The following is a 23,647-nucleotide window of genomic DNA, read 5'->3' as shown; positions in this document are numbered from 1 at the left end:
ATGGGTAAGTGAATTGTTGAATTCATACAATAGGATGTTCTAGTGAGAATGAATGGAGAGCTACTCATTTCAATATGGAAATAATATAATGGTGAGAAAGCAAAACATTCACAGTATGAATACAAAATTTAAAGAAATCTAAAACAACATTTTACACTCTAAGCCTGCCTATGCATGCCCACAGCAGTGCTGTTCATGATAGCCAAAAGATGGAAATAGTCCATATGTTCATCAGTAGATGAATGGATAAACAAAACATGGTCTGCCCATACAATGAAGTACTATTCAGCCATAAAAAGGAATGAGGGGTGCCTGGGTGGCTCAGTAGGTTAACCAACTGACTTGATTTCTGCTCAGGTCATGATCTCATTGTCATGAGATTGAACTTTGCATTTGGCTCTCCACTGGGCGTGGAGCCTACTTAAGAGTCTCTCTCTCCTTCTCCCTCTGTCCCTTCCATGATTGTGCATGCACTCCCTCCCTATCAAAAAAAAAAAAAAAAGGAATAAAGCACTAAGACATGCTAAACTGCGGAGGAACTTTGAAAACGTGCTGCATAAAAGAAGGTCGATACAAAAGGTCACATATTGTATGATTCCATTTATATGAAATAATCCAGAATAGGTAAATCCATAGAGACAGAGAATAGATTGATGGGTGCAAGGGGGTTGGGAGTGGGGGTGACTTCAAATGCATGTGTTTTTCTTCTGGAGCAGCGAAAATGTTTGGGACCTAGATTATGGAATTATAACATGATGTATTATTAAATGCCGCTGGCTTGATCACCTTAAAATGGTTATTTTATGTTATATGAATCTCACCCTCAATAAAAAAAATTTGTAGACATACACAAATGTTGTAGAACTATAAAAACATAGAATGACAAACACCTAGTTAAGGATGGTGTTTATAAGGGGAGAGGAAAGAGTATGGGATCCAGGCTGGGTTTACAGGGAGCTAAAACTGGATTAGTAGTATTTTATTTCTTTTTTTTATAATTTTTTAAAAATTTGTTGTTTATTTATTTAGAGAGAGACAGAGCATGAGCATGCACAGGAGAGGCAGACAGAGAGGGGGAGAGAGAATCCCAAGCAGGCTCCATACCGTCATCACGGAGCCCAGCAGGGGACTGGAACTCATGAAATGTGAGATCATGACCTGAGCTGAAATCAAGAGTCAGGTGCTCAACTCACTGGAGCCACCCAGATGCCCTAGTAATATTTTATTTCTTAAGTTGGATGGTGGTATGTGAGTGTTTATTATACTATTCTCAATGTTTTAGTATTTATATACCATTTATTAAAAAAAAGTTTGTCAAGAAGGACGTTGGGGCTAGAGACCCAGATTTGAGGTCCAACCAGCATGTATGAGAAAGGGCTATTTCGTGCAGCTCCATAGACAAATACAATACTTGTTCAACAATGTATCTCAGCCCAGCATCACAACGTGTGTATGGTCATTGCGGTGTTCCATGTTGGATAAGGCGAAATTCTCCCAGAATAACGCTGGGTCCATTAGGCCCACCATTTGGAAGCTCAGTTTGAATCTGTCATGTTCATTCCAGAAGCCCAACATATTATAGATCAGCCATAATGGAATCCATCCCTTTCATAGGTCAGAAAACTTGTCTTTGTATGATCATGAACATACCATTTTAAGAATTAAAATGCTTCGGAGTTGCAGCAAAGGAAAAAAGAGGAAGAGAAAGAGTTGGTGGTATCCTGTCCTAACGACCATCCCTAATGACTCAGACAAGCCACGTCACCCCTGGCCATGGGTGTAGTCCCTGAACAGGGGGAGGGTGGCCTGGCTCCCTGATCCCTGTGAACTTCCATCTTGAAGGAGCTGCAATTCTGTGCATGTTGGAGACAGCAAAGCCCCCCGACCCTCTAGCACACCAAGAGGAAAGGGCTGGGTTTTGGTGGCACCTGGTAGGAACTGAGAAAGAAACCATGGGGCAGAAAACTGAGGAGTCTGGGGAGGTGGAAGGGGACTGATGTGAGGGACTGGGCACTCATGGGCAGGGCAGGTCTGGCCACAGAGGGGGCTGTGGAGGGGTGAGGGGAGGGAAGGATGGAGGACAGCTCAGTTGTGGAGCCTGAAGCTTACACACAGCAGTGACTCACCAGGTGTAGACCAAGGTGCCCACTATGGAGAGGACACACATGCTCTGATTATGAAGGGCTTTCTCATACTGGCACCTCAGGTGGCCCTGGCCCATGCCGGCAGTGGCGTGAGAGAGTCATCAGAGGACTGTAGGCTGCAAGTGCCTCTTAGCAAAGCCTGGCTCTCCCTCCCTGCCTTGGGCTCACTGAGACAAAGGATGGAATTTGAAAGTGAACTGCCCTCAAAGCCGGTTAACCTACCCCAAAGCCAACAGACATTTTCTAGGCCCCTAAAGAAACTCTGGGCCCTGGGCACTATGTCCTCTGTGTCTCTGCTTCGTGTATTTAAAACCCCAGGAGAAGAATCTGAATCTTTCCATCCCTGGCCCACTCAGTGGTGGGGGGAGTTCAGCAAGGGGCCAAGGACAGCAAGAGATGCACTGAGAAGAAAGCGGGGAGCCTCTACCCCCAGGGCAAGTTAAGTACTGATTGGATTAGCTTCCCACTGCTCTGTAACAAATTATTGCAATTTAGTATCTTAAAACAATACAAATGTATTCTCTTAATTCTGGGGATCAGATGCCTAAAATTGGCTTTATGGAGCGAAAATCAAGGTGTCCCAGGGCTGTCTCCTTCTGGAGGCTCCACGAGGGAGGCTCTTTCAGCTCTTCCAGCTTCTAGAAGCTGCCTTGGCATTCCTGGGCTCGTAGCCCTGTCACTCCATCTCAGCTCTTGTTGTCATGTCTCCTTTTTCTCACTTTGAGCCTCTTGTTTTCCTCTTTTGAGAACTCTTGTGATTACATCGGAGCCACTCAGATAGTCAAGGATAATCTCCCCATCTCAACACCTTGACCTCCATCACTTCTACAAATTCTTTTTGCCACATAAGGTAACAGATTCACAGGTCCTGGAGATTGGGATGTGGAAATCTTTTGCCGGCCCTTAGTCAGATAACCACAAGATAGTTGGCGTGTTGTAGCCTTACAAGAGCCACTGCCCTTTCCACCCTAGCAGACCTTTCCTTGAGCTAGAGCCGAGGGGGCTCAGTTCCTTGTTACCCACAACTTGACTAAGACATCGTCTTCACTCCTAGTTCCCTTTGGCTATTGCATTTCTTCTCCATCAGCCAGCGTTTCCTTTCATGCTTCCTAAATGTTCTCTCTCCCTCGTCCAAAGAACTGCTACTCCAGGACACAATACTTTCCACACATTCAACTACACAGAGAGCAAAGAGTGAATCTTAACCTACTAGTTAATGTTTATCAATTAGAGGAAAAATAATGGATACATGTAAAATCCTGACCTTGGACTAAAAACTCAGTTATGCCAGTACAAACCATAGACCGCCCAAATTGGCAGAAGTTTATGTTAGAGGCCCCAAAATGTTAGATGACCCTAAGCCCATATGAGCCGACATTGTGTTACATCATCCACAAGATAACAAAACAAACAACTTGTATTGTCTTAGGCTTCAGTGAGAAAAGCAGAATATTATACCCTTGGGGTGGTGGTAAAATGACCTGTGGCCTCATTAGGCAGCCCTGTGTTCAGGTTTTATGAGCCACATTTTTCAAGAAAACCACTTCAAGTTGTTGTAAAAGTGTAAATTTCACAGAACGGCACAAAGATTATGAAACGCTCCTAACATTCTGCCTCCTGGAGGTTATTGCTGTTGAAAGTGAGAGTATCTTCCAGGGATTTCTTTATGCTCACACCTTGACTCACAAACATGATCACACTTTGCACGCTCTGTGGAACTTGCTATTTTTACTCAATAGTATATTATTAAATATTTTTAAAAAAATTTTTTGAGAGAGCGCAAGCAGGGGAGGGGCAGAGAGAGATGGACAGAGGATCTGAAGCAGGCTCTGTGCTGGCAGGCTGACAACAGTGAGCCCCATGTGGGACTCGAACTCACGAGCTGTGAGATCATGACCTGAACCAAAGTCAGATGCTCAACTGACTGAGCCACCCAGGCACCCCAAAGTTTATTTATTTATTTTTGAGAAACAGAAAGAGAAAGAGTGAGGAAGGGTAGAGAGAGAGGGAGAGAGAATCCCAACCAGGCTCTGCACTGTCAGTGCAGTGCTCTGACAGTGCAGAGCTCAGCGTGGGGCTGGAACTCAAAAACCATGAGATCACGATCTTAGCCGAGATCCAAGAGTCAGATGCTTAATAGACTGAGCCACCCAGGCACCCCTATTATTAAATCCTTCTACAACAGTACTGATAAATGTATGGGTAGAGAGAGACCTATGAGATGGAATCACTTTTAATGGCTACAGAACATTCTGGTGTTTAGATTGGAACATATGAAACTGCTCATTTTGTAGACTGAAGGAGTAGAATATCAGCAAGTCCATGTGGTTTAACCTAAGTGAGTTGTGATAATTTGCCCTCAGTCTCTGACTGGTAGGTATGTAACTGGAAGTTTTGTTCAGTTTTCCAATTGTAAATTTTCCATCCTCACCTCCCTTGAAACAATCCTGTAAGGAAGGTTCTAGAACTGCCCCCACCTTGTAAACTGCAGAACAGATAAGTGAGCCTAAATTCACGTAATGCTATAGACTGAATGTTTGTGACTCCCCCCCCCCGCCCATAAAATTCAAATGTTGAAACCTAACCCCTAATGTGATGGCATTAGGAGGTGGGGCTTTTGGGAAGTAATTAGGTCATGAAAGTTGAAGGGATTCATGCCCTTATAAAAGAGTTTCAAGGGGCGTCTGGGTGGCTCAGTTGGTTAAGCAGTTAAATGTCAGACTTCAGCTCAGGTCATGATCTCACAGTTTGTGAGTTTGAGCCCTGCATTGGGCTCTGTGCTGACAGCCTGGAGTCTGTTTCGGATTCTGTGTCTCTGCCACTCCTCTGCTCATGCTCTGTCTCTCTCAAAAATAATTAAGCACTAAAAAAAAAAAAAAAAAACCTTTATAAAAAAGAAGTTTCCAGAAACTCCTTCCACCATGTGAAGGCACAGCAAAATGATGGCTGTCTATGAACAAGCAAATGCCTTCTCACCAGACACCATATTTGCTGGCACCTTCATCTTAGAATTCCCGGGTTCCACAAACGTGAGAAGTAAGTTTGTGTCATGTATAAGCCACTCACTCCATCTGTGGTAAGAGTGGCCCCAACAGACTAGACACATTGTAGCAGCCCTGGCCCCACAGCTTATCCTCTTTTGGATGCTATTATAAATGCAATTATTTTAATTTTCTTTTTGAGTTTTCTCCTTTCTGGTGTATAGAAACATAACTGATTTTTACATGTTGATCTTGTACCTCAAAACTTTACTGAATTGGTTTATTAACTTTAATACCTTTTTTTGCAATTTCTTTTGGATTCTTCATATATAGGATCATATTATCTGAGCCTGGTTTTACTTCTTCCTTTCCAATTTGGATGCCCTTTCTTTCTTTTTCTTGCCTAACCGCTCTGGCTAGAACTTCCAGCACATTGTTGGATAGCAGCCGTGAAAACAGGCGTCCTTGTCTTGTTCCTGATCTTGGAAGGGTAAGCATTCAGTCTTTCACCACTGAGGCTCAGTCTGCTTTGTTGCCTCTCTCATGTTGCCAGGCATGTACATGCAGAAGAATATTTTCATACCAAAGTAAATTTCACACCTTAAGATAAATTTCTGGGTTAAAGGATGCATGCATTTTGTATTTCATTCATTTTGCCAAACCACAGAAAGTTGAACCATTTCATGCTTCCATCACAAAGCAAGAGTGCATGGGCCACTTTTAAGAGGTCCTTGACAAAACAACAGTGCAGTTGTGTGGGCTTCGCTGAGACGGCAGAATATCTGGGTACCGTGTTGAGGGCACATGGCCAGAGGGATTGGCAGTATTGCTTCCAAGTAAAGGAAAAACACAATAGCAGGGTGCAGCCATTTGAAGAGTGTCGACTACAACAGGGATCATAGAACTCCAACGGGGAAGATTACAGGGAGGCTGATTTGGACTCAGAGTAAGGAAGAAATGCCCAACAGTCCCAGAAAAGAACAAGCTTTCTTTGTGGTTGCTAGTTGGTGACAGTGATGATATTGGTGATGATGATTTTCATTTATCTTATCATCTTCCTTTTTCTGGTCTCCTCTCCATCTGCATCCAACATCATTTCCCGTCTTAAAAATAAATCCTCTCTTGACCCCATATTCTTCTCCCACCACCACTCGAGGCCTCTCTTCTCCTTTGTAGCCAAGTCCCTTGAAAGAGTGAGTCACCACATCCATTTCCGCATCTCCATTCACTCCCCCACCCACTCCAGTCTGGCTCCCACTCCACTACTTCTCTAAAGCCTCTCTTGCCAAGTAAACAGCAACGCCATCCTCGTAAATCTGACAGACATACTAAAGATCTGATCTCCTAAAACTCTCAGCAGCATTTGACACCGATGACATGCAACCCCGCCTTCCCCTTCTTCCTTTAGCTTCCTGGAATCCACCTTCTCCTGACTTTCTTTGGATCTCCATGACCACGCCTTCCGAGAATCCTCTGGGGGCTTCTGTGCTCCCCATCATTTAAAGGTTAGCATTCTTCAGGGGTCAGTTCTAAGCCCTCTTGCCTCCCATTTACATCTTCTCTGACTGGTCAGTTGTAGCTACTCTCATTGTCTTAGTTCCCATCTATATGCTGGTGATAGATCTCCATCCTAGTTCCAGATTCGCATATCCACCTCCCCACTAAGCGTCTACCTTTGTAAGACCCATAGATATGTGAAACTCTGTGCCTCCAATTCTGAACTCATCTTCCACCCCAAATGGACTTCCCCACCCCCACTAGCATTTTATAACCCAATAAGTTCTCCCACCACCCATCAATTGCCTATTCCGGAAACATTTCTTAATATCCTTTACCTCATCACCCCATAACCATTCAATTGTCAAATCCTGTTGCTTTATCCTTCTAATGTTATTCATTTGTTTCTCTCCTCTACCCTCATCACCTCCTCAGTCCAGGTCACCATCTGCTCTCACGTGGACTGCCCAGTAGCCTCCTGACTGCTCTCCCTGCCTCCATTTGTGCTCCTGTCTCCTCCATTGTCTACATTATTTAGTAAAAGCTTGGACTCTGGAGTGAGAAGCTTGGGTTCAATCTTAGCTCTACCACTTACCAGCTACGTGGTCATGTGTAAGCTACTTAACCTTTCTGGGTCATTGCTTCTTCTTCTGTAATAAGATGTTAGTACTATATTGGGCAGGGTATCTGGTTCTAGACAGCACATGGATGTGCTGAGTTTGAGAAGAAATAGAGTCTAGAAAAGGCAATCCTATATGGCTGAAATTTTTCATAATGAAATGTTGGTGGCAGGGTGGGGGAAGATTCTTCATGCTTTCTCGTTATCCTCAGGAAGAAGTTCAAGGCTGTTCATAACATGATCCTTGCTGGCTTCTCCAATCCCACCTTTGCCTCCTTTTCTTGGCATCTTGCATGTCAGCCAGCTGACGCATACAGCTCTGTGAATAATCCATATATTCAGGTCCTTTCTTTTTTTAGTGCTATGCTAAAACCCAGGAGGGTGGGGAGGTGCTTGCCCTGGGTGGGAGGCTGGGCTGGAGTGGTGGTCCCCGGAACATGGGTGCATGACAGCTGGTCCACAGAGAGGCCTTGGCTTCCAAGGTTAGATGAGAAAACCAGGACAATGAGGCAGGATCTTCATAAAGCTAAATTTATTCATTTGAAAGGACCTTTTTTTTTTGTATACTGTGTGTTTCCAACTTTTTTAATGTTTTAATTTAGACATTGAGGGAGGAATGCCAATGGGTGGTAGTAGTAGTTTGCTTGCTCAACAACATTAACAGTGCTTGGTGGGCAAGCTTGCCTCCTCGGTCTTCCTCTTGTCAGTACAAAGTGCCATCCTCTTGTCAGTACAAGGTGCCATCAGCCACCAGGGAACCCAGAGTCATCTTCCCCCTCCTAGCAAATCTGTCAGTTCTGCCTCCAGAACGTTCCCCGCTTTGCCCACTTCTGTCCCCCTGCACTGCCCCGTTCTCGTCCAGGTCTCCATCTCTGGGTGAATCTGGTGGTTTTCTCACTGCCCTCCCCCCATCACTCCTGCCCCCTACCTTCTGCTCAGAGGCCTGAGAGTGCTTCTAAACACAGGAATCAAATGGTTTCACTCCTCTCTGTAAAACTTTTCGGTGGCTTCCCAGGGCCCTGAGAAACAAGTTCCAAATCTCTCTGCAGTCTGGCCCTTGCCTACCTCTCTACCCTCGGCCCCTGCTCCTCCCTCCTCTCTCACCAGGTTCTGAAACATTCTGTCCTTCTGGCTGTTCCTCTTTTTATACTTTCAGATATTTGGATCAGGTGTCTGGCTTCTCCTCCTAAAGTGGGTCTTCTCTGCCCCACCCCCTCACTGGCTCTATCACATCACCCAGGGTGGGATGAGAAGGTGGCAAATCTCTTCATGCTTCTGTTGCCCTCAAGTGACAGGGGCCAGAGGGGCCGTGCCTGGGTTGGGCTTGCCCCTCCCCTGTTCCTGCTGTCTCCCCCACCTTTATAGTGGACTCACTTCCACTCAGTTGGAAGAGGCCCAGCCTCAAAGGTGTGTGTGTGGCAACCCTCCCTGAAACCTTCTGCCAGCCAGCAGCTACATTTTAACAGCTACAAACTAGCACAACAGCACCATCTCCTTGGTGACAGACAGCCCGAGGCTGTGCAGGACAGAACTTTGCTGTTAGCCTGAGTAGACATTGACTGGGTGAGGGAGAAGCAGCAGTTTGAAAGGAGTCTGTTCTGTTTTTCTCTCAATCTTCTCTAGTCTTCCCTATTCACTGGAGAAGCTTCTGACAGGGCTGGTCTCCAGGGAAGAGGGAAATCTTCCCGAGAAAATGCAAATATCTTTTACTTCTCTGCTTAAAATCCTCCCACGGCTTGTCAACTCACTCAGGATAAAATCCAAAGAACTCAGAGCGGCCTCCAAGGCCCAGAAGGATCTACTCTTCTATCCCCACCCATAACTACCTCACCAGTCCACGCACCACCTCTCGGTTCGCTGACTTCTTCACTCTGCTCCAGCCACACTGACCTCTCTGCCTTTCCTTGAACACCCTATCAAGCCTCTATCAGGGCCTTTAGACTTGCTGTTCCCTCTACCAGAAACACTCTTCTCCTAGAGATGTCATGGTTTGTTCCCTCTCTTTGTGCAGATCCAACCTAAAGGCCTCCATCACACACACATGCTCACATTTGCCCATCTTCATTGTCTGTGCTCTTCTCTGCTTTATTACTCTTCATAACATTTAAAACCATCAGACATTTTATTATGTCTTTTTCTGCTTCTTGGTATCATATCTTTCTCCTCCACTGGCAAAGAGCCCCATGAGTTGTAAGAACTTTGTTTTACTCACTGTTATAATGTCTAGAGCAACAAACAGTGCCTAACTCATAGTAGGTGGTCTAAAATTTATTTGCAGGAACAAATGAGTAATGGAAAAGGGCAAGCTTATGGGATCCTCATCCCAGCCTCCCTCCTTGCCCAGGCCCACCCAGAAAAATTAAGATCAAGGTGCAGAGGAAGAATGCTTGGCCAAGGATTCAGGCAGCCTAGTTCTTGGGCTTTTGCACCTGCCCAGTAACCACTTCGGTAGTGTGGTTTCTGGGTTAAGAGCATTACATTGGTTTTGTTTTTGAAGCCCTTTTGAAATGCACTCTCTACCTGAATGATTGTTTAGAAATTACCTCCATCTTTCATAGCTTCTCTTTCCTCATCTGTGCAATAATGAAAGGAATACCTACCTGCCAGCTTATCAGTTGAGATTATATAAATAACGCCAACAGTGTAAGGAAGTTGTTTTTATTGTCACTCAGGATTTGTCTTATCCGTTTTCCTGGGAGTATTGTAATAGGTCAACTTATAAGATATCAGAAAGTTTACTGTATATAAGTTTGGCTTAACTCACCTTTCATAAATAATTGAGATAAAAGCTGATGTAGTTCCCTGTTAGAGTTATCGGAAATTACTAATCGCCTCATCTCGCATCTGTAACTCCACCTGCTTGATAAATAGATAACTTAGGTTGCAAACTGCTCCCCTACCCCTTCTACTAAAATTTGGCCTAGGCAAGACCAACATGTAAAAAGTCATGTACCCACTGCCCCACGGTATCTTAAGTGCCTAATTATGATTGGTCATTTCAAACCCTCTTAAGACAAAGAACTTTAAAATGAAAGGTTTACATCAAAACTAATTGTGTGTCACAATATAATTGGCTACCATGAAATGCTGTAAATTGTAATTGGTTAACTAAATAATGACTTGCCGAAACCCATTTAAGCTCACTGCTACCTTTGTTGGGGCCATTCTCTGCACTTTTCTCCTTGAGATCAGGAGATCAGGGTTGGCCTGGCCATAAATAAAATCTTGCCTCACTTCTATTTGGCGTTTGGTGGTTTTTCTGATATCACCCAGTTTCAAGTATAACCATCATTATTATCCCATTCTTCCCATCCCAGAATCATGGGTTGGAAAATCCTCTGGAATTCTAGGAGCTGATTCTCAGAGGAAATTTCTGTTGAGAATACCAAGGTCCCTGCTGTGGCAATAACCTTGGGCAGAGTCTCCACAGCCTAGGTGCGGGGCTGACACAAGTCAGGGATAGAGCAGTAGACTCCAGAAGTCTCTGAAATTTCTGGCTTTTGCAAAGACCTTGTTATGAATGTTTATTTTTTCTCTGTCCTATCCCCCATCCCCATTCTTTACCATTTCTTCTGGCTACAGTATTCTTCTTTCCTAAGGTAAAGTCACTGGATATGGTTCAGATTGGGCCCATTCAGCCCTGCCACCCTCCCCCTACTTCCTGCCACAGGAGTGAGTGCATGACCCAGGATTGGCCAATCAGGTGACACCATGTCCCTAGCCACAAGGATAGGTTCAGGGCTGGATGTGTAACTGAAGCCCTACCAATCAGAGGGACTTTCTGGGCCTTCCATGCCAGAGCTATCAGGGAAGACTTGCTTGTTCCTCTGGAGTTGCTGAGGATGTGTGTGACAACTTGCTACATAGAGAAGCCTATCAAGAACAAAGCCAAATAGAGCCACCATGTGGGGAGAGAAATCCAGCCCTGATGACATAGTTTGAGCTTTTAGAACCATCCATGTCTAAGACCAACCCCAACTCATCCACTGTGTGATGTGGTAGCTAACCTGAATTAGGTCTCTTGTCACTTACTATCCAAACAATTCTGACTAACACAGACCTACTCAGAATCCTGTCTACACACTCCTGCATCCCAGGAGCTGGGGCCGTGTGACCCTGCCTATAGCTGCAGCCCCTGCCTTTGATTCCAATCTGAACTTGATTTTGAGGGACTATGACAAGCAAACCAGTCTTATCTCTTTTATAGGTAGCCCCTGCCTTGCATCCCAGTTTCAATAACTGAAGCCCCATCTTACTTCATTATCTTGGCTCTTTGCCTTTTCAACCTTAATAAGGGCAGACTCTGAACCTAGAACTCCACAGCTAGACCCCACCACCTGCTGCTGTGTATCTTGAATATTGCCTGAACCTGTCTGGATTTCTACCTGTGGTATATACCAGCCCCATTTGATGTAAATGGCTAAGTTGAGGCCTCATTGTACAACTTAAGGCAGCATTTGCTAAGCCATCATCCATGGAACTCCATTCTGTGGGATATAAATAGATATTCTATTAACATAAAGGGGAAAAAAACCAAAGCTGGCAATATTTTTCTTTAATTTTATATTTTAAAATATAAAAAATGGAGTACCATTTTACATAGGGATTACCTTCTAAAGTCAGTGCTTAAGGTAAAAATCATGTCTTGTCAAAATTGCCTTCGGTTAAACCTTTAGCTTGTCCACAAAGCATAGCAAACAGACCTTCTACCTTCCAACAAGTCCATCAGAGCCCATTTTTCCTCCGGCTCTGGAACAGGTTGCTGTTTTTCCAGTTTTACTCCGGGTGAAGGTGAAAGAGGTGGCTTATTTTGGGGGACATGTTGTGTGGAAAGTATGTATCGAGCTTAACAGACAGGGTGCAAGGTGGTCACTCTGTGGGAGTGTGAGGAAACAGAGATTGACTGAAGGATCCCCAACTCAAGTACCCTCCTCACGCTTAGTCTGGGGCACCCAATCACTGAGTCATCACACTCTTTAAATTGTGCTGTCTCTCCAGGCTCCCATGGGACATGTATAACTGAATTTGAGGGACTTAAATGCATGTAAGGTAAGATTTCCCCACGTGAGGGAAAAATATTTGTCATTATAGGGCATTTTCATAGTAATCTTGTCTTGTGTATACAATAAACTGCTTTTAAGAAATTGTGTGCCAAGAATACCAGGAAATCACATCACCTGTTACATGGAATCGTGACATAGCTCCTACTGGTGCATAAAGGAGCATTTACTAACTCTGCTTTTTGTCAGTTCTATGACAGCTGGCTTAAATAACGTGTCTTATTTTAGAACTTAATATATGTGTTTATTATTTAGTATTTGTTGCATAGAAAACATGAATCAAATAAAAATAATCTTAATAATATTATTAATAAGAATTAACACTTGGTAAGAGCATGCCATACACCAGGTATTTTTCAAGCAACTTTGCATTTAGTAACTCATTTAATTCTTACAACAAGTTTGTTCTCATTTTACAGAAAGGAAACCAAGGCTCAAAGAGGTAAAGGATTTTTTTCAAAAGTTTTTAATGTTTATTTTTGAGAGAGTGAGAGAGAGCGTGTGCGAGTATGCACAAGTGAGGGAGGGGCAGAGAGAGAAGGGGGACAGAGGCTTCAAAGCAGACCCTGTGCTGACAGCCTGATGTTGGGGCTCTAACTCATGAACCATGAGCCAAAGTCAGATGCTTTAACCGACTGAGCCACCCAAGGCACCCTAAAGTGAAGGATTATTGAATCCACATTTCCAGACCTCAAATCCCAGGCATTTACTTTGACAGTCACAGGAGAGAATGTATATGAAAGTGCCTATTATATTAAAAAAGATTTTTTAATCCTTTTTTTATTCAAGTAAAATTAACATAGTGTTTTATCAGTTTCAGTTGTACAATGCAATGATTCAACAATTCTATACATTTCTCAGTGCTTTTCAGGACAAGTGTACTCAATCTCCTTTATCTATTTCACCCATCCCCCACCCACCTCCCCTATGGCAGCCACCAGTTCTTTGTATTTAAGTCTGTTTGCATCCCTTTTTTCTTTGTTTGTTTTGTTTCTTAAATTCCAATTATGAGTGATAGCGTATGGTATTTGTCTTGACTGATTTATGTCACTTAACATTGTATCTTCTAGGTCCATCTATGGTGTTCAAATGGCAACATTTCAGTCTTTTTTTATGACTGAGTAATGGTCCATTGTATATATACACCGCATCTTTATCTACTCACCCATCGATAGGCTCTTGGGCTGCTTCCATACCTTGACCGTTGTAAATAACGCCGCTATAAACACAGGGATGCATACATCTTTTCAAATTAGAATTTTCATTTTCTTTGGGTACATACCCAGTAGTGGAATTATTGGATCATATGGTAATTCTATTTTTTTCTGCTTATTTATTTATTTTGAGAGAGAGAGAGAGAGAGCACATGAGCAGGGGAGGGGCACAAAGAGAGCATCCAAAGCAGGCTTTGAAGCCCAGTGTGGGGCTAGAACTCACGAACTGTGAGATCACGACCTGAGTGGAAATCAAGAATCAGATGCTTAACTGACTGAGCCACCCAGGCGCCCCTATAGATAATTCTATTTTTAGTCAGAAAGATTATTTTTTTTAATAGCTGCTATTTGTGGAGCTCTTACCCTATGCCAGACACCGATAAGTGCTTGTCATGCCTTTTCTCGTTTAATTATGACAACTCTATGAGCAGATGCAGAAAGGAGGCTCAGAGAGGTTAAGTGACCTGGCCTAGGAAACTTCGCCAGGATTATAAAGTAGGCTCCTCTAACCCTTAGCCAGTAAACTACACTGCCTGCCTACAGAGATGCAAGTTTTTGTCATTATCATCACAAAGAGCAATGGGGCATTAGTCTTTAGGTAACCCTGAATCCAAACCACAGTGAGAACCTCTCTCAGATCACTAGGATGCCCCCATGATCTGAAACACAGACAAGAGCAAGTGTTGGGTGAGGTGGTGGAGGAATGGGAACATACATACATTGCTGGTGGGAACATGAAATGGTGCAGCCTCTTTGAAAAGAGGTGAGTGGTTCCTCAAAAGGGCGAAAATAGTTACTAAATGATCTTTCAGTATCACTCATAGGTACACCAGAAAACTGAAAACACGTTCATGAAAACACATGTACACTGGTATTCATAGCACCATTATCCATAAAAGCCCCAAACTGGAGACAACCCAAGTGTCCACCAAAAGAAAAGAAAAAAGTCTATCCGTACAATGGAATGTTCCTTGGCCGTAAAAAGAATGAAATAGAGATACATGTTCCAACATGAATGCACCTTGAAAACATGGTGCAGGGGCACCTGGGTGGCTCAGTCGGTTAAGCATCTGACTTCTTGATTTTGGCTCAGGTCATAATCTCACCATTTGTGAGTTCCAGCCCCACATTGGTTCTCTCTGCTTCCCCCCCCCCCATGCTATCTCTGTCAAAATAAATAAATAAACTTAAACAAACAAACAAAAAGAAAACATTATGCGGAGTGAAAGAAGCAAGACACAAAGGTCCGCACGTGTACTGCATGATTCCATATGAAATGTCCAGAACAGGCAAATCCTAGAGACAGAGGTTAGATCAGTGGGTCACCAGAGCTACAGGGGAGCAGAAGGGTTGGGAGTGATGGCTAAGAGATGTTCAGTTAGTTTTGGAGGTGATGAAAATCTGAAATGGATTGTGGTGATGGCTGCACAACTCTGAATATACAGAAAACCGCTAAATCGTACACTTTAAATGAGTGAGTTGTATAGTGTGTGAATTATATCTCAACAAACTTAAAAACCAAAACCAAAACCAAACATGAACAAGGGGGGGGCCTTCCTGACACTGGAGAGGACCTGGTTACATTGACAAGTCTGGTCCTATTCCTCCCGTAAGCAGGGATGACTCAGACAGATGCCAGCATTATCACCAGGCATGCCCCGAATCTGTGTCTCCTCCCTAGGAATCCAGGGTGTTGCCCTGTTTCCCACTTTTTCCAGGCATGCCCTGCCCGGCTCACCCTGGCAGGCCTGGGGTACAACCCCAAGTGTGGCTTTGCCTCTTGTGGCTTCTTTCTGCAGCAGACTGACACTGTTCCCCCTCTCCCGCCACGCACACACCCCACCACCTGTAGCTGCCTGCCCCCCGCCCCAGCCCGAGTTTGCTATGAGAAAAAAGTGTCAGATTTTAAACCACGTGGAATTCAAGATGTGCACCAGAAGCTGCACCTTGAAGTTTCTAGTGCTGTAAACCCTGCAGACATTCGGGGTCATCCCCACACCCCACTTACCTAACGTAGGAAAAGACAATCATGTGGAAGATCCACTTAATGGTGCCATAATTCATGCTCTGGATCCGGGTGACTTTGTTTGTCTCATACTGGAAAACATCATTACAGCTGCAGCAGGCTGGCATGGTCAGAGGCTCACGGTCCGCAAGGTCTGGACCAGGGCTCAGCCTTCAAAGAGCAGTCACAGCAAGCCCATCAGTAAGAGGAAAATGAAACACCCTGATTCTTAGCAGGAGCCTTTAAGTTTGAGTTCCTCCAATGACGGCAGAGTGGGGGCGGGTCCTGGCAGCTGCCCCAGATGTGGCTGGGGATAAACAAGAGAAGCAAAGTCCTACAGGCTTGGCTGGCAGATAACCCTGCCCTGGCCGGCCTCCCCCAGATGCCTGCACAAAGATGGTGTTCAAAGGAAGGGCATTTTTAGAATTCTGCCTTATCCCCTTTTTTCTTTGGCTTTTTTGGACTCATTTCAGCTGGGGGAAAGGGGCAGCCCTTCAAATGTCAGGAGACCCAATTCTTCCAGTGTGACTTAATAAAGGGGCCTAGATCTTTCTGTTGCCTCAAGGCCCACTCAGAGATGGACTGATTCATTTCTACAACCCTTTGTTCAGCCCCAGATGTCTGTGGACACTGGGTGGATGAAGGTCTCCCTCTTCTCCCTCCCATACTTCCTCCATAGCACTCTGGTCTGTAGATGGTCGGGGGGAGGGTGCATCAGATTTACTGGGGCTGGGAGGGAAGGAGCCCTTTATTTCTATGCTGTGTTTCCTGTGTGGCCCTCTAGATCCACTCTCTGCCCTCGTCTGTGCCCGCCGAGTTACCCTCGTGACGTAGGCCAATCAGCCTAAGACCATCAGAAACAAACTTACCATTCAACAAAACTAGGTTTCCTGACTCCTTGCGAGAGAAAAAGCTCGTGCCAGAGGAGCAAAGGGCATCATCAAAGGGGCAGAGCTATCATAGGGTTATGGGGAATAGTGGAGTTTAGATTAGATTTACACGAAAATAAGTTTTGATAGGCTCAAAGCAAAGCAGGTTTATATAAAACGGTCAACTTCAGATCTGGACTGCAAAATAGACCAGGGCCCTGCTTCCTTGGAAGAAATAAAGCTAAGATGGATGTTAAATGTTGTGTCCAGAAACTCTTTATCCAAAGCTCTGTACCTGAGGTGCAATTTGAGGTCGCTTCTCTGTGGCAAGGTGACTTCGATCCTCCAGGCAAAAGTGGAGTATTCCAATAGCAAATTTTCTCATAGTTTATTATTTTAGAGGACGATATTCCTCAGTAAGAAGGCAGCAATTGCTCAAAAAAAACGGGGGTGGGGGTACCACAGTACACCTAACATACCCTTCAAAACTCTCAAGGTCATCAAAAACAATGAAAAACCTAATAAGTTGTCACAACCAAGAGGAGGCTAAGGAGATATGACAACTAAATGTAATGTGATAACCTAAATAGGATCCTAAAACGGAAAAGGAACATCAGTTAAAAACTAAAGAAATGTGAATAAAATATGAACCCTAGTTAATATTAATGTATCAATATTGGTTAATTATAACAAATGTACCATACTAATGGATGATGCTAATAATGGAGGAAAGTGGGCATAAGATATATGGGAACGCTGTGTAGTATCTTTGTGATTTTTCTGCATACTTAAAATTGTTCTAAAATAAAAGTTTATCTTTGAAACAAAAAAGATGGGGGGTATTATCACTTTACAGGTACAGCAGTGAAATACTGTTTTGTGTTATTTGTGCAGCTGACTCTATCCATTTCTGCTCTTCCAGAATGCTAAGTGGCCAAGCCAATTTTTACTTTTCCAGTCCGAGCTAACTTTTACTTTCTTACTCATGTGAGCTGCATCAGGGGCTACCTCACCTCCTGGCTCTCAGTTCAGGAGACTGGAGATCAGGAGAAAAGTCAGATTGAATGCAAATTTTCTTGGCCCTTCTCAAAAGTTCACATGGCAGGGATCCTGGTCTTTCTGCTGAACTCAGACACTGATCTCTCATGCTCTTCCTTCTTTGCATCCTCAGCCCTCTGTCCACAATTTCTCCCACCACCACTCCATGGGTACTGTTCTTAATAAGCTTACCAATAAGTTATCAGATGTCATAGTTAGTGATGGGTTGTGTTCCTTATCTCACTTGACCTTTTGGACCAACACCATGTACAACTCTCTATCTCTTGAGAGGTAAAATAAACCTCACTACCTCTTGAGAGGTTCTTAATAAGCTTACTGATAAGTTATCAGTTGCCATATTTAGTGACAGGTTGTGTTCCTTATTTCACTTGACCTTTTGGACCAACACCATGTACAACTCTCTACCTCTTGAGCAATTTCTTCCCTTGATTTCCATGACTCCCTGGGGCCACTTCTCCTAGTTTTTCGTCTTTACCTCTATGACTCTTTGTCTTATCTTTCTATGACTCTTCTCCTTTTATGTGTCAGTTCCAGCAAATTCTGTCTCAACATTCTATACATTTCTATCAGTCATGGCAGGACAGGTGATGTTGCAGTAACAAACAGCCGTCCCAAATCTCATGGCTTAAAAACAATGTCATTTTAATTCTCATCCACAATAAATATTCACCACGGGTCACCTGGGAGGCTCTGCTCATTCTAGTCACTCAGAAAACAAAACTAATGGAACAGCCACTATCTTGAACTCTTGAATGAGAAATCTGGCAGGTCTTAGAGTGGTGTTTAAATGCTCTGACCTAGAAATGATGCACTCCATTTTGCCCCTAACTCACTGGTCAAAACTAGTCACTTGGCCCCAGGAATGTAGTCCCAGGGAATCAGGAAATGCCATCTCACCCAGAAACAGAAGAAGCAGAAATATTTGGTAAATTGCACTAATAACTTTTGTATCTTCTCCCTAGGAGATTTCATCCACATTCTTTTAGCGTCACCAAATGCTAAAAGAAAAGGAGATAGAAAGAGGGGTACATGTGTATGTCATGTGTTTAACTATGCATGGAATATAGCTGGAAATAAGACCTACTACTAATTTGGGAGTCCAGTGCAGTGGGGTCCCTTATTCAAGGTTAAGAATTTCAAGACGGCAACAGCAGAGCATTAGACCAAGCTCAGGTCCCTTTTAAGTATGGGTCCTTAGTGGAATTCATCAGGTCCCATGTCCATGAAGCTGGCTGTGTCTAGAAGGAGACATAAGATGGTCTCTGGGGAGGGAATTTAGGGATTTGTCAGTGTTTCTTACCTTTCTATGAAGGTTTTCTACCAAACTTACGCATTCCATTTAAAAGATCTGTCTCTCCAGACCGAATCTGCCTTCTGAGCTCCACACTGATACAGTCTTTGAATCCCCAGATCCAAAAACCCCATAGATACTTAAAATCACATCTTCAGAATATCACACTTCCCCACAAAATAATAGTGCGTGTAAGGACTGATTAGAGGGAAAGGGTGGAGACCCAGATGTGGACAACTTTCCCTCTCAGCTCAGCTTGAGGGTAGAGGGTGCTTTTTAATGGAAGATGTAGCGTCAAGGGGAGATTGGGGGAGAGGGGTAGTTAAGATGGGAGCATTTGAACTCTTCAAAGATGTTTAAAGTGGAGTGTCAAGAATGGTGGTCTGCGTTTCTTTGTGATGGAGGAAGTTAAGTCTTGAATGGAATGGGGCTTGGGTGAACTTCTCTTAGTCAAAGGGCATGCGTGTGTGTGTGTGTGTGTGTGTGTGTGTGTGTGTGTGTGTGTTTCTGGTTACAAGTCAGAAAATGAAGTGACTTCCTTCATCAGAAAAAGTAGTTTTTTGAGGAAACACTATTGTCTTACAGAAGGCAAGTGCAGGAAACGTGGCCCAATGTGGTAAGAACCTATTAATGGACATGGAAACTAAATTGTCCTGTTCTGAGGTTGCACTTGGGGTCTGTCTGAAGTTGTGTGGTCCTGCCTCTGCCTGCCTCTCTGTGTTTCCCCTCTGTGCATCTCTCTAAACACTGGACTTCTCTGCTGCTCTGAAGGCATGTACCCAAACAAGCCCATCACCGCAGCCACGTCAGGTTGGCCACCATCACTGTGAAAGCCCACACCTACCGCTTAATTCTGGAGTCCCCAGAGGAGTGAATTTGACTGGTCTAGCTATTTATCTCTGATCCAATCAGCTTAAGGCTGTGGGCGGGGTCAGAGAACAAACAGGGTGTCAGGGACCCATTGCGGAAGAGTGGAGAGGAGGAGGAGGAGGGGAGAAGGTAGTGGAGGGGAGCCGAGCGGAGAGAGGGAGGAAAGGCTGGGAGGCAAGAAGGAAGGGAAGGAGAAGGAGATAGAAGTGTAGCTCTCAGAGAATAGGGGTTCCTAGGCTGAGAGACTCAGGCTAACTACTGCTCTCAGGTAGGACAACGCAGAGGCAGTCCACCCAGTTTCCCGGAGGTCCACAGTGGGATTGAACCCCAGAAGCCTACAGCAGCGACCTGTTCTTGAATGTTTCTTGTATTGGCTGCCTCTCCTTTCTATGTCATTTTTCCCACTGCCCTCCTAGCCTCACCTCCCAAATAAACTACTTGCACCTGAATCCTTGTCTTAGGGTCCACTTTGGGGGAAACTCAGTCTATTTCAACTTCCGTGGCTGTTGTTAAGGAGTCAGAGATGTATCCTGAGAGCAGCAGGTGGATTTGTAAGCAGAGTTGTGACACCTCACACTTTAGTAAAAATCACTCTGGCTGCACCGTGGAACACGGAAGGGGCAAGAGTGGAGGCAGGCAGGAGACTTCCCAGGGAGAGGGTATAATGACATGGAGGTGGGCTGAGGACGGATCCCTGAAGAATCCAACACCAAGGGGACAAACAAGCATCAGGGAAGGTGAGGAAAACCAGAAGGGAGTGTATACCCAGAAGCCAATGGAAGAGCTGTTCACCAATAAGCCAGTGGCCACAAAAAGCAAGAGCACTAGTGAGGAAACTGACAGATAATTGAATGAAACAGGATAGAGTCAAGTATTGAACACAAAGATAGGTGTGTACTTAGCCTATGACAAAAGCATTTAAAACCAAAGGAGAAAAATTACTCAAAATATGATCTCAGAGCAATTGGCTAGCCATTTAGAGGAGGAAGTAGGAGGTAGGAGGATGTGGTATTCTAGCTTTTTATATTTCAAAAGATGTGTAACTGTTTGAAATGTAATAGAATGATAAAAAATGAGCAAATTCAGGAGCACCTAGGTGGCTAAGTCAGTTAAGTACCCGACTTTGGCTTAGGCCATGATCTTGAGGTTCGTGAGTTCATGCCCCATGTTGGGCTCTGTGCTGACAGCTCAGAGCCTGGAGCCTGCTTCGGAATCTGTGTCTCCTGTCTCTCTGCCCCTCCCCCATGCACACTCTGTCTCTCTCTCTCTCTCAAAAGTAATTAAACATTTAAAGGAAAAAAAATTTAAATGAGCAAAATCAGCTACACAAAGGTACATACAAGTGACTCACCATTCTGTTTGTGTTGTGCACATTTTGCATTTCAGTAGAGAATCTGAACAAAGATCACTGGACTTCTGAAATATCGGGCACCACGCCTTCACCTGGCTGGTGTTTGGGTCCTCCTCACACCAGACTCTGTTTTGGAGTCAATACGAGTGTAGATTTGCAGTAAAGAGACTATGAACGGAGCCTCTTATTCTCCTTCAAGTGTACAATGTTTGAGCCACGATTCACTGTGGTTTCTTTCTTGGCAACTGGAGCTACCTAAAAAAAAGCATGCCAGGATGTTGGGGTACCTGGGTGGCTCAGTCGGTTAAGTGACCGACTTTGGTTCAGGTCATGATCTCATGGTTCATGAGTTCGAGCCCTGTGTCAGTCTCTGTGCTAACAGCTCAGAGCCTGGAGCCTGCTTCAGATTCTGTGTCTCCCTCTCTCTGCCTCTCCCCCACTCACTCTCTGTCTCTCTCAAAAAATGAATAAACATTAAAAAATTATTTTAAAAAGCATGTCAAATGATGCTTTTATCCTCTGTGTTTCTCCATGGCAGTTTCTCATGAACATGCCTTTCTGACCCTCTCTTCCTTCCCTCTCATCATTTAATTCAGAATTCTTGTAATAAGTTGGTCAAGAGTCTACTGCTTAGGGATGTCACTGAGTTAGGAGAGGTCCCAGTGCCCTCGTATTCAAAACAGTTTTTCTTCAATTACAGTAAGCCAGTGCTGCCTAAAATGGTAGAAAGTAACCACATAAGGTCATTTAAATTTAAATCAATTGGGGGTGCCTGGATGGCTCAGTCAGTTAAGCATCCTGACTTTGGCTCAGCTCATGATCTCACAGTTCACAAGTTCGAGCCTTCCGTTGGCTCTGTGCTGACAGCTTAGAGCCTGGAGCCTGCTTCAGATTGTGTCTCCCCCTCTCTCTGCCCCTCCTTGCCCGTGTTCTGTCTCTCTCTGTCTCATAAATGAACATTAAAAAAATTAATTAAAATTAAATGAAATTTAAAATTCAGTTCTTTATTTGTACTCACCATATTTCAAGTGCTCAGTGGCTACATGTGGCTCATACTATATTGGGCAGTGAAGATACAGAGCATTTACGCCATTGTAGAAAGTTCGATTGGACGGCACTGAGTACAGTTGAGTACTGTGAGTACAGTTGCAGGTAAGTGAGGAAGGGGAGGGCAGGACCTAGTCAGATGGCGTCCATTTTCTGTGTAAAATAAGAGTCATATGTACCTGAGGAGAGAAAAGGAGAGGCAGAGGGGTGGGAGGTTTGATGTGAGTGAAGAAGATTCCAAACAGTTGCTATGGTGAACAGGAGAGGAGAGCCAACAGGGAAAACAGGAATTCTAGGGTGGCAGTGAGGATTAAAAACCATGAGTTGGTTATTGCGACAGCCTACATAACTGAGATTATACCTGGGCCTGGGGCCTTCCCACCTACAGGATCCGCCTCTCACCTCCACACCCAGGGACCCATCAGGTCTTGCCAAGTAGCTCAAATTGTTTTAGAATTTGTAAGCATTGGTATCTAGTATGTCTATTTTAGTCTTTTACATTTGTTCCTGAAACAGTGTGCGTGAAGCTACATTTCTGCCCCTCTGACCCCCTAAGCCACGCTTCCCTGGGGCTCCTGTCCCTTGCCAGCCCCACAACATAGAGAAGAAAGCTCTTCTTTGTCTCCAACTCAGCCCAGACACTGGGAATGATTGGTTTCCTCAATTTATTCTGGGTAAAATTGCTCTATCCTTCAATCCCAGGATCTCCCCTTTCCTCCACTCCATCCAAACCCATAACACACATTCTTGGGAACTTCAAAATTATTTCGTGGTTAGGAGGACAGATGGCCACTTCAGTTAAAAACTGGGTCTTCTGCAACCCTAAACACAGAGGCTGGGGTTGGGTGGGAATTTCCTTCCAACGGTGAATGGTAGAGAGGTGTCTGAGGTTTTAGAGGACTCATTGCTCCATCAGTCTTAGCAGAACAAATATGAAAATAGAATAGAAGGAAATTTACACTGATCCAGGGCTGAGCTTTTGCTTGAGGTCGAGAATTATGTTATTTAGGGTGCTTTTGTCTGAAGGTAACGGATACCAGATTCAAACTGGTTGAAATAGAAAAGAAAGTGTTATGTCATATATAGGCGATCCAGAAGGATGGCAAAATCTAGAAGGGTTTGGCTTAGGGGCTTGAAAACATCATCGGGGATCGAGGTTCTTTCTATCTCTCTGTACTGCCACCCTTGTTGTTGGTTCATCCTCAGAAAGAAAGATAATCAATTACTCTTTTTTAAAAAATAGTTTATTGTCAAATTGGTTTCCATATAACACCCAGTGCTCTTCCCCACAAGTGCCCTCCTCCATCACCACCACCTCTTTTACCCCTCCCCCTCCCCCTTCAACCCTTAGTTCGTTTTCAGCATTCTCAAGTCTCTCAAGTTTTGCGTCCCTCTCTCTCCCCAGCTCTCTTTCCCCCTTCCCCTCCCCCTGGTCCTCCTTTAGGTTTCTCCTGTTCTCCTGTTAGACCTATGAATGCAAACATATGGTATCTGTCCTTCTCTGCCTGACTTATTTCCCTTAGCATGACACCCTCGAGGTCCATCCACTTCGCTACAAATGGCCATATTTCATTCTTTCTCATTGCCATGTAATACTCCATTGTGTGTGTGTGTGTATATATATATATATATATATGTAT

At 44.2% G+C, this 23,647-nt stretch overlaps 1 protein-coding gene and 1 long non-coding RNA gene across 2 annotated transcripts in view; one reads left to right on the top strand and one right to left on the bottom strand.

Annotated features, from left to right (window-relative positions):
* P2RX7 (purinergic receptor P2X 7) overlaps positions 1-21,028 on the bottom strand; it is a 47,472-nt gene extending 26,444 nt beyond the window's left edge. Inside the window, exons 1-2 of the mRNA XM_029922043.1 lie at positions 20,961-21,028; positions 15,524-15,691 (exon numbers count right to left, since the gene is read on the bottom strand). Of these exons, the coding sequence (XP_029777903.1) occupies positions 15,524-15,691; positions 20,961-20,983 (191 nt within the window). The 5' untranslated portion in view covers positions 20,984-21,028. The remainder of the gene's footprint in view (positions 1-15,523; positions 15,692-20,960) is intronic.
* LOC115277729 overlaps positions 1-23,647 on the top strand; it is a 93,133-nt gene that overhangs the window by 52,583 nt on the left and 16,903 nt on the right. The window lies entirely within an intron of this gene.

Source organism: Suricata suricatta, chromosome 14, assembly GCF_006229205.1.
Source record: "Suricata suricatta isolate VVHF042 chromosome 14, meerkat_22Aug2017_6uvM2_HiC, whole genome shotgun sequence".
NCBI lineage: Eukaryota > Metazoa > Chordata > Mammalia > Carnivora > Herpestidae > Suricata > Suricata suricatta.
This window is presented reverse-complemented; position numbering and strand designations above follow the sequence as displayed.